This window comes from Alligator sinensis, unplaced genomic scaffold (genome assembly GCF_000455745.1).
Source record: "Alligator sinensis unplaced genomic scaffold, ASM45574v1 scaffold156_1, whole genome shotgun sequence".
NCBI classification, from domain to species: domain Eukaryota; kingdom Metazoa; phylum Chordata; order Crocodylia; family Alligatoridae; genus Alligator; species Alligator sinensis.
Genome location: NW_005841844.1, coordinates 2,922,332 through 2,934,170, shown reverse-complemented (window position 1 = coordinate 2,934,170; position 11,839 = coordinate 2,922,332). Strand labels below are relative to the sequence as shown.

At 43.2% G+C, this 11,839-nt stretch overlaps 1 protein-coding gene across 1 annotated transcript in view; it reads left to right on the top strand.

Moving 5' to 3' along the window:
• Nucleotides 1-11,839, top strand: part of CTNNA1 (catenin alpha 1) — a 166,980-nt gene that overhangs the window by 17,667 nt on the left and 137,474 nt on the right. The window contains 3 exon segments of the mRNA XM_025206059.1: nucleotides 3,062-3,181; nucleotides 8,595-8,861; nucleotides 11,789-11,839. The exon segment at nucleotides 11,789-11,839 is cut by the window's right edge and continues 21 nt beyond it. Of these exon segments, the coding sequence (XP_025061844.1) occupies nucleotides 3,062-3,181; nucleotides 8,595-8,861; nucleotides 11,789-11,839 (438 nt within the window).

The following is an 11,839-nucleotide window of genomic DNA, read 5'->3' as shown; positions in this document are numbered from 1 at the left end:
TGGGTACCCATGCTAGACAGTGGCAGCAGCAGCAGGCGGGAGCTCTCAGTACTTGTGCCTGGCAGAAGTGCTGGTGCCTGGTGGCATGTGGCTACGATCAGCACTGCACATTGTGGCAAGGAGTTCAGCTCAGTCAGGCCACCTCTATCACCAGCCCTCCCCACCATGCACACGCAGCCTCGTACTCGTGCGGCACTGGAGGGAAGCTCCTCATGCTGGAGTCAGCTGCCTTCCCTCACCTTGGTGCTGTGTAGGTCTCAGGACCATGCTGGAAGTGGAAAGGGGCCCCAGCCCCCGCTTCCTGCAGAGCCCTGGGACCTGCGCTGCAGAGGGCAGGAAACGCAGCTGTCTCCAGTGCATGGGGCTTCCCTCCTGTGGTGCGCAAATGCAGGGGCTGTGCATGCACAGTCAGGAGCACCAGTGACAGAGGTAGCCTGGCCGGGCTGTGCCTCTTGCCATGATGTGCAACACTGGCCAGAAATCCATGCTGCCAGGCGGCAACAGCCCCTGTACCAGGCACAATTACCCTGATTGCCTCCTGCTGCTGCTGCGCCGTGGGGAGAGTATGGAGTGTACCCCCCCCACAAATGACACACACCCACACCTCTCGCAACCCCCCACATATATACACAACCCCCCAACATATCTTATGCCTCCCCACACACACAGAGCCACACCCCAGCATACACATACACATGCATACACACACACCCCCACACAATATACAAGACAAAGAATTTAGTTTTGAGTTATAGTTCTCAAACACAAACCATGACAAAAATATTTTTTGTAATAAAATTAAAATACGTTATAGTAGGTGTTTGACTTTTTGGATATGATTTGTTGTTTTTGTTTTTTTGGTTCTAAAATGTCAACCTCCCTTCCCAAAAGGAGTATTTCTGGGGCGAAGGGGAGGGAATTCTGATGGCATAGGTTGGGGTGGGGGGAAGACTTCTGGTCCCAAGATGGCAACCAGGGGGCAGGGCAACTATCAAGGTGTGGGGCTACCCATGCGACCCTAGAAAGCTCACCAAATATCGTTAAGCAGCCCTCCCCCTGAAATAATTGCCTGCCCCTGCTTTAATATCTAGTCTGTTCTGTTCTTTGGCTAATTTGCTTCCAAAATGGAGAATTTTCTGTACTGGTGTTCAAGGCTTCTGTTTATCAGTTGTTTTCATAGTTTCATAGTTGGTAGGGTCGGAAGGCACCTGAGCAAATCATCAAGTCTGACCCCCTGCCATGGCAGGAAAGAGTACTGGGGTCAGACGACCCCGGCCAGGTGTTCATCCATCCTCCTCTTAAAGACCCCCAGGGTAGGAGCCATCACCACTACCCTTGGAAGTTGGTTCCAGATCCTAGCCACCCTGACAGTGAAGTAGCGCCTGCTGATATCTAGCCTGAATCTACCCTCTGCCAGCTTGTGACCGTTATTTCTTGTCACTCCTGACAGTGCTTGGGGGAACAGGGACTCCCCCAATGGCTGCTGGTCCCCCCCTGACTAGTTTGTAAATGGCCACTAGATCCCCCCCTCAGCCTTCTCTTGTGGAGGCTGAACATGTTCAGGTCACCTTGTAGGGCCTGCCCTGCTGACCCCTGATCATGAGGGTGGCTCTCCTCTGGACCCTCTCCATGTTGTCCACATCCCTCCTGAAGTGCGGTGTTTTTAAAACACTGTGTTGCTATCGAACACTGAGAGTGTTGGCTACAGTGCAGTTCTACTTGAGATCTTGCTGCTTAAGCATATCTCAAAGAGAACAAACAGTGTTTATAATTTGTTAACTGTAAACCAGGGGTGGGCAAAATACAGCCCGTGGGTCAGATCCAGCCCGTGAGGGCTCTAAAAAATTTAGAAAATTTAGTATTTATCTGCCCTTGGTTTCTGTCAAAAATGGCTGGAACCAAGGGCAGTAAGACCCAGGGGAAGCCCAGTGGGCTCCCACAACAATAGGGCCCGCCCGGCCCTGCCCCCTGGCTGGGAGCATGTGGCTGCCCTGTGCTGGAAATTCAGGTAAGGGGGGAGATGGGGGAAGGGAGGGGAGGACCGCAGGCAGGGAAGGAGCCTGGGGGAAAAGCCGAGCGTGGGTGGGGAAAAGTGGCCCCTTGCCTGCCCCGTGGCTGCAGCACGGGGCACCGGGCATGGGGCGGACGAGGGGCAGCTTCTTTTCCCCCTCCCCGCGTTCAGCACCAACTTGTAACCCATCCCCGCTGCCAGCCTGGGCCCTCTGCTGGTTCCGGGCTTGCCCGTTGGGGCTGCACATAGCGGCAGCAGCTGTGGCCTCCCCCCGCCACCGGAGCCCGGGCGGGGCCGCAGCCTGGCAGCAGAGGCGGGTTACAAGCTGGTGCTGAGCGCAGGGAAAAGTGGCCCCTCGCTGGGCATGTGGCTGGCACCCCGTGCTGCAGCTGCTCACAGCTCACGTAGGGCTGCCTGTGCCTGCTCCAGACAGCCCTGCATGGGCTGTAAGTGACTGCATCAGAGAGTGGCGGGGGAGAGGCTGCTTTTCCCCGTGCTCAGCACCAGCTTCTTCCCTGCTGGTGAGCAGGGCGTTGGGGCTGTGTGCTGCCCCCGCCTGTACCGTGGGACTGGAGGGCAGTGGGAGTGAGTGGGCGGGGAGCCAGCGGGAATACGAGGCCCGCACCAGTGTCCCGGGGCCAGTGCTAGCGGGGCCCAGAGCTGGGTGGCAGGAGCATGGGGTCCCAGTTGGCAGGGGCTCTATAGAGCTAGGCCAGCTCCCTCCCCCCTCTCCCTGCTGGTGCAGCCTAGCCCAGCTCCACAGACCCCTGCCAGCCTGTGCCCCGCTTTGGGTCCTATCGGTGCTGGTCCTGGGACATTGGTCCCAAGACATAGGGACATTGGTCCCAAGATGGTGACCAGGGGGCGGGACACCTGTCAAGGGGCAGCACTACCCATGCAGCCCTTGACAGCGTGCCAAAACTGGATAAGTAGCCCTCTGCCCAAAATAATTGCCCACCCCTGCTGTAAACTTTAGTCTTAATTATTTTCCTAACTATATACTGGAAGCCCAAAAATATATAAAAGAAATAACTATATATTCTTTTGTAGGTGGAAGAAGGTATCCTGAAATTAAGAAATGCTGGTACTGAACAAGATTTAGGAATACAATACAAGAGTCTCAAGCCAGAAGTGGATAAACTTAATATAATGGCAGCCAAAAGACAGCAGGTAGTGTAATAGTACTTTCTATTTTGTCTTCAGTGGCCAACTGTTCTCCCTTTTTGTTCACCAGTAAAACACCTTTCAGAAACTTAGTGGAGGAGCCAGGAGCAGCTGCTTGGTTTGATTATCAGGCACTATTAATCAGCATTATATATTGTTATATTGTGCTGTTCACTTTACAAATCACCCAATAGTATGCTTAAAAAAAAATTAAATCTGTTGTGTAATCAATCTTTGCTCAGCTGTTGACTGACATTAAATCCTTTGTAGACAAAGGCACTAGTTGTGTTTTAATTTAAAATCAACTAACTGGGTGGGGAGGGGTTCATAGATTCATAGATGTAGGGTCAGAGGGGACCTGAGCAGATCATTTAGTCCAACCCCCGGCCCTGGGCAGGAATGAATACAGGGCTCGTATGACCCCTGCTAAGTTTAAGCTCATATGACCCCAGCTAGGTAGTTATCAAGCCTCCTTTTAAAGACCCCTAAAGTAGGAGCCAGCACCACTTCCCTTGGAAGCTGGTTCCAGATCCTGGCCTCTCTGACTGTGAAGTAGTGCCCCCTGATTTCTAGCCTGAACCTACTCTCAATCAACTTGTGGCCGTTATTCCTTGTTACTCTGGGAGGTGCTCAGGGGAACAGGGTCTCGCCCATTCTCTGGTCCCCCCTGGTAAGTTTATAGATGGCCACTAGATCCCCTCTCAGCCTTCTTGCAAAGGCTGAACAGGTTCAGGTCCCTTAGCCTCTCCTCATAGGGCCTGCCCTGCTGCCCACTTATCATGTGAGTGGCCCTCCTCTGGACCCTCTCGATGCTGGCCTCATCCCTCCTGAAGTGCGGTGCCCAGAACTGGACACAGTATTCCAACTGTGGCCTGACCAGTGTCTCGTAGAGGGGGAGAATCACCTCCTTGGACCTGCTCATGATGCATCTGTGGATACGTGACAAGGTGCGGTTAGCCTTACTGACTGCGTCCTCACACTGGCGACCCATGTTCATTTTGGAATCAATAATGACTCCAAGATTTCTTTCTGCCACTGTGCTTTCAAGAAAACAGTTCCCTAGCTAGAGGTATGCTGCTGGTTCTTCCTGCCCAAGTGCAGTACCCTGTACTTGTCAGTATTGAATCCCATCCTATTCACATTTGCCCACCCCTGTAATACATTTAAGTGCAAACTCATGGTTCCCATAGCCACTGTAACTTGGCAACATTGGACAAACAGTTTTAATGAGTGCTTTTATAGAACTTCCCATCCCTAAATCTCAATTCCTTGCAAAAGAAGTCAGTATCAGTTTTCCTTTTTAATAGATGGAGGATCTGATGCTGAGAGAAGAAATGACTTGCCCAAGGTCATTGTGTAATCCAGTGGCAGAGTAGGGCTAGAATCTAGGAGTCTTAAATGCTGCCTTATATTAGCATTTTCAGACAGAAAAGCAAAGTGATTTCATATAAGCAAGGCAACAGAATTATAGGTGCCCTTGGAGTCATCTACATTTCTGTGAGGGCAGATGGCTGGTAGGCTTAGCAGCAGCATTGTATTAACAGAAATTTTGCATGTAATTAGGGCTTTTCTATTTTGGATGATTATCTCAAGCAAATGAATACTTCAGCAGTTTTTTTTTTCTAGTTGCCATTTTTTGTGCAGGCTCTAAAAAAGTGTTTTTCTTCTGTTCAAATGCTGTACATGTGACTAACCTAGTGAACTCTGGCTTAATCTTAAATTGTGTGTAAGATGCATTTTGTTCAGTGTCTTTGAAATAACTCATTCTTATAGGCAAATAAATGTCAGCTACATTGAAAAGTAAGGATGGGTAAATTGTCTTGCTAGTTTGAAATGGTGTGGTTATTCTAGATGAATTGCATTAAAGTTCCTGTTTTATAAGAATTAAAGCCTCTAGTGTCAGCAATAATGCATGTTTTTATTCATACAAATACAAAAAACTACAGTAAGAGATAATGTTTTATCTGAATTTTGTGCATATGTACGTCTGTCTGTCTGTCTACAATCTCTCTTCATGTTGCATTTTTTGCCATGAGTTTAAAGTCTCTGGGGGAGACTTTTTACTGGATGTAGTATCTGAGTTTTTTGGTATAATTTTACATTAAGTATAATGTGTGAAATTATAAATGTTAACACAAGATGTTGTGGCTTCACTGAGTTGAATGAATTCAGCTATCTGAACAGGTTTTGTAGGTTCTTTCCAAAGTAGTTCTCAAAACTGAGGGAAGTACTATATACCACACAAGTAACCCTGCTTAGAGTGTTTCTCCTGCTTTACTAACAGGTTTTAATGACTTCAGCGTTATCAATTTTCTCCAAAGGTTACTGACTTACATTTTTTACCTTTTGTACTCTTAGGGCACATCCAGATGAGCATGCACGTGCCCCTTGCAGCATCTCAAAGCCCTTTGTACTGATGGAGCCAGGACAGGGCAGCTTTTTACACTGCTAGGGCCAGCACAGCTGCTGGCCCCGGGCTCTAGCTCCCCCTCGCTGTAGATCCGGGGAGGGCCAGGCAGGGTTATTTTGCCCCAAGTGGCACAACTTGCACCACACCAAAGTGCATATCCAGGCACATGTGCTGAGGCAAAAAGCCCCAGCTCACACTTGCACCGCTTCTATTTGAGCTGCTGCAAGCGCACGTGCCTGCATGTGTGGATGCACCCTTAAGGAGTATTTATTAAATTTTATTTCAAGTACTTCCTGTGTTCTGTTCCTACCCCTGCCCTGATTTTAATCAAGTTTGTATCTTTTGATAAAGGCCCATAAAGCCAAGAAAAGTCATTTTGTGCTCATGTTTACTAAAGAGAGAGAAAAATTTCAGTGATCAGTTATAAAATATTAGCAATGCTAGAACTTAAAATGTAAATGTATTTTTAAAGATATATTCCAAAGAGATTAAGTACCACACAAATTTCAGTATGTGGCCCATAAAAACAGCATTGTACTAACACAGAACACTTGGTCTACATAAAGATTTTACTGACATGGCTATTGATTGAGTAGAAAAACCATATGTCCTAAAATTACATTGCTATGCCATCAAAAGTCTGGGGTAGATGCAGTTTTACAATAAAGGCCTTTTGCTGAGAACTCAAACCTGTTCCTCCAATGGAAGAAGCTAAATTAGTAAATGAAGTAGCATCTCCATTGTAAATACAGTGGTATATTTATACCTAGGCACTTTTAAATGCAGGGAATGCTCAAGTATCAAGATTATATGGTTAGCATTTAACCCAGGTGGCAGGGGAGAGTATACTGAGAAGATTTTTAAATGCTCAAAACAATTTCTTAAATTGGACAGAAGAAAATAAGGTGTCACTTAAAAAACTAGCAAATCATGAACCTTCTTATTTAGAGGAATACACAAGGTTTTATTCTAACAAGCAGCTAAAAATACTCTTCCTTTTTATCCAGTTCACACAATTTATTAGTCATCTCATTCTTTTGTGGAAAATACCAGAAGGTATTTTTATCAGGCTGTATTGGCGTCTATCGTTTGAAAGTAGAATGTAATCCTAAACCACTGTCCCCCATTTATGAAGTCTAAAGATTCCTGACCCATGTTTAATAGTAATAATAGGATGACATTGCCATCTTTTATGACAATACAGTGGGATCCTAGTTAGTGTGTAAACTCACAGGGGAAGAATGGGATGTTATTGTTTGAATTTTGGTGCTTTCGTAGAATGAAAAGAGTTTTTAATGTTCTATTAATTTTTTCTTTGTTTTGGGTAATATCTCTTACTTTGCTTTGAAAAAGGTTGTCCTGGTTACTGATACACTAATGACCTTGCACTTCAGTTGGATTTGATCCAGAGCATGCTTCTGTGTGTAGTTTCACTGGACTCCTTTTCTTGGATTTTATTCAGCAAAGGGTCATTCAAATAAAATATTCCTTTTCACTCTTTCAATGTTTATAATGCTATTCAAATCTGAGGAGGAACAGGAGAAGGGAATTAAATGCATCATACTGTTGGGTATACTATAATGTGTTTTAGACTAGGAAAACATACTGTTTGTAAGATGCAAAAACTTACTTTCCAGTGCCAAAAAAGAAAAGGGGGGTGGGAGGCGGGAGGAGGTCTTTGCTATATGTGTGCTTGAGGCACCAAGAGGGTCCTCGAAAACAGTACATTTTACAAAAGAAAACCCCAGTGTGAGTGCTTCAAGTCCTTCAGCCTTTGAATAACATTTTCATGATTTAACATTTAAAATGATGGGATTATAAGTTTTGTATGTACTGAAAATTGCTGCCCTATAGGGTGGAAGATTGAGCATGTAGAAAAGAGCTATAACTTAACGTTTGATCAATTGGGATTTTCCTAAATAGAAACTTGACCATTCCCTACATCTTCAGATATTTGTAGAAACACTCCTTTTCTAAAAGTCCATTTCTTTGTTTCTTATGTCCCAACCTTGACACCATCCAAAAGCTTTTGTAAAATTAAAGGAATTTTATCTTCCCCACCCCTACTAAAGGAGTGGGAAGGGAGCCATGTTCAGAGATGGGCCGTGGAGGAATAGGCTCTAGATTCTCCCTGTGATCAGGGAAGTAGAAGTTACTTACAGGAACCAAGTATCCCTACATCTCAGAGATTTTAGGAGGAGGTTTTGGAATGCAGAGTGGGGTTAAGACAGTGGTTTTCAATCTTCGTAGACTTGAGGCATCCATCGGAAAATGCCAGCTCTTAGGTTTCCTATTTTTTTTTGATGATGGAGAAATAATAGAGCAGCTTGTCTTGTTGCAGAGAACTCAGACCGCAACAGGACAGAATGCTCTTGACATTGTGGATTCCTGTTTGAAGTCTTTGGGTTCATCTCATGGATAGGTGTTTGTACACATAACAGTATAACAGTACTATTATCATTTAACAGCAACCCACAGCACCCTTAAAAAGATCTCATGTCACCCCAGGATGCTGCAGCACCCTGGTTGAAGAAAACAGTTGGGGTTTTTTTTAAGTTTGGCTTGGTTTTGGGTGACAGTTTTAAAAAACAACAACAACAAAACTAAGCACATTTAATCATTGCACCCTGTTCTGTTACACATTCATTTATTTCCTGAACATTAGGAAATAAAGCATCAGTGTAGATGTCTAGGCCAGTTGTCAGCATTGAAAATGAGCCATCTACTCTGTCATGTCAAGTAATAAGCATCTTCATTTGAATTTTTAAAAAGTTAAGTTTGGGGCTGCTATGCAGCATCATTACTTAATGAGCTACTGTTGTGTTCCAAATGTAACCAAACTTTTATTAACTACAGACATGGAAAGAACTGTTACTTAGTTGAGATTTAACCTACTCTTGGGTAAAGAACGGTACTTTTAGCTTTATTAAAAGGGAAAAATATGTAAATCTCAAGCACAGGAAGTTTCTCTAAATGTTGATAACTTGTTTTGTTTTTGTTCTTTTACAGGAATTGAAGGACGCGGGCCATCGTGATCAGATGGCTGCAGCCAGAGGAATTCTACAGAAAAATATTCCAATACTTTATACTGCTTCTCAGGCCTGTCTGCAGCATCCTGATGTAGCTGCTTACAAAGCTAACCGGGACTTGATCTACAAACAGTTACAACAGGCAGTCACGGGCATTTCAAATGCAGCCCAAGCTACAGCATCTGATGATGGCACCCAACCACAGGGTGGAGGGGGAGAGCTAGCTTATGCCCTCAACAACTTTGATGTAAGTATTGAACCTGTTTGATACATAATGTAACTTTACTTTGTATATTTCATTTCAAAGATTGCTGCTTATAAATTGGTTAAAGAGGAGAAAAACATCAAGAAGGTTGTTGACACCATGGAAATCGTACTATGTGGAAGAGTAATCTGTTACAGAACTATACAAAGGCTGTGTTTCTTAAGTAGAGAGTGATATTTAGGATGGTATTTAAAGGCCCTCTGTGTTCACAGTTGAAACCCTTTTATGTTCCTATTTCTAAAACAAGGATTTATATCACCCACACAGTGGAACTACACCATTTCTTATGGCTGGAGACTTGTGGATTGAATGAAGAATAAACAAACTCGGGAGATTTTATCACTCTCTTCTGGTTGCTGTTTGGAAACTAGTAATTCTACATAGTATAGTAAATATGTTCTGCCAGCTAATGGATTCTTGTAATATGCTAGAAATACTTTAACTAGCAGTAAATGTGTTCTTAGTTGCTTCTTACAGTGCTGTTAGCATCTTACTGAGACATGAACTCTGTTTAGATGTTTTTGGATTAGTGGAAAACCATTGTTACAAATGGCAGTGCCCAACTGCAGTCTCCAGGGCTGTGGCTCTGGGTGTATTGTTTTGTATCTTAAGACTGAAGTCAGAATTTGTCTGCTAAAAAATTTGCAAGACTAGAATCCTTAAACACCATCAGTTGATTGAAATAGTTCTGCCTTGTTCCAGAGGCTCTTCAGAATTGGCTAGCCTGTTGAAAGGTTGTCCTCACCTCTTGGGATTGTGGCCCACTTGTCCAGCTCCTGGAAAATCAGTTAAAAATTACTATAGGAAGACAGCAAAACAAAGTGGGATAGATTCTGACAGATTTTTCACAGGCAGATGAATTGTTTGGGAATTGGCTTTATTACACCAGGAAGAGATTATGGAATGGGGAGTTTAAAGTTATTGATGTTGGTTCAGAATAGCTGTATTAATACATGGAGTCCATTTCAAGTAAGCCCAGTAAAAATACTGTAATGCTGAACAGTAGCCCATTTTATGCCACATTTAATAGAAGAGTAATAGAAAACTGTTACTGAGCATACTTGTTCCTGAAGCTGACTTTTTGTAACTACAATGTAGAGACCTCTGACTAATAAAGAAGGTGGTACCAACATTTCTAGAAGTAAATAAAAAGTGTACTTTAGAAATAGCTGTAGTGAATGTTTTCTGTTGTTGAGTCCTTCACCCTGCCTCTCTCCTACACCTCTCTCTGTTCACTGCCTCTGCCCGCCAGTTAAAAATTTTTGCCCTTTTTTGCCCTCTTTCCAAAAATGTTTTTAGTACCCTGACTTCCACCTTCCCAAAAAGTCTTGCAATATAAATAAAATGTATATGCAGTGAAAGGCCATGACTACCATCTTTACCTTTTGCTTAAATAGTGTGTCTAAATATACATGTGTGTGTGTGTGTGTGTGTGTGTGTGTGTATATAAAAAACCTATTACCTTACATATAAATAACTCTTACCTTATTTTTCAAGCTGCCTGCACAAAGGAATGTTTGCAAAAAAGCACCACTGTTGCTGGTTCAGCAACCATATTACAACACTTAGAAGCCATTTGCAGATCAGTTTGGGGCTCTGGCAGGTGTTTTTGGCACTATGGTGTGATTTTGATTAGATTAAACCAGACCTAGCTTAGTTGACAGTGCCTCAAAATGGCTTAGTTGGCCCAGCTCTAGATATCAAGATTATCAGTGTTGCTGACTGTGCGTATAAGATAGTTTTAGACATTTCTACCCATTGCTAGCACTAAGTGGCATGATATTCTAAATAGGTATTTGAAGATCCCAGGAATTCTACCTATAGCTAAAGTAAAACATTGTTCAGTGGCAGTAACACGTGAACAGGTTGTGTTTTGTTGTTTAAGGTTGTTGCAGCAATAAATGCACGAGTAACAATATACTGAGTTCCAAAGAACCTATGCATCTGACAGTTCAGTGGCAAACTTTGATTGGGTTCTGGAGGAGGAAGTGTTCAATGCACAGAATGGATGCTACTTGCATGTCGTTATAGACTGGTCAGTTTTAACTTCAAAAAAAATTTCAGGATTTGTTCTAAAGCATTAAACAACCTGCAACAGCTGTATATTCTTTTTTCCATAATACAGAGATTCTTTAAATAAAATACTTTTAAGTGCTGTGGGGTGACATCTAGTACACAGTTTCAGCCTGCAGTGAATTTTTATGGTAGCACTGTGACCCCCTGAAAAGGGGATTTGGACTAGAATTGTTGATGTAGCCATAACACTCTCAGTATAAGTTGTACTGCAGTAATACTCAATTAAGATAAACCTGCTCTTTGCTCTGCCTTGAAAAAAATGATTTCTGTAACATTTTAAACCTTACTGTACATGTTTTCTCTTAACTTTTGAGAACAATTTTACATTCCTCTGTGTAATTATGTAGAGGGGGAAGGAAGAAAGAGACTGGATAAACTAGAGCAAAGTATTATTACAAGGAGTGTAATTTAGGAAGTTTCCCTGTTCATTCATGATGGGGTGGTAACATTTAACAAGCCAAATAGTTGAGATTCGTCTCGATTGACATGCAGTTACTGAGAATTCAGTAGCTACGATGTGATTTTATGCTGGCAATACTGCATGATATGTAGATTCAAATATGCTTTCTTGTGGCCAAGTTTCTGGACATTTTCTTGCTATACAGTAATATTGACAGTTAAACGAAACTTTAATGCACAGGGGAGGTTTCTCATAATTTTATTGGACTATCTACAGGGAAGTAAGTACCTACTGTAAAAAAACCCAAAAAACAAAACATGCTTTCTTTCACGGATACTGTAACATTTCTAAGATTGGATCATTCTGATGAATTAAAGTAACAAGGTGCTATCAGTTACTGATTAGTTTTACTATACATTTTTTCTTTTACTAGAAACAAATTATTGTGGATCCTTTGAGCTTCAGTGAGGAACGTTTTCGTCCT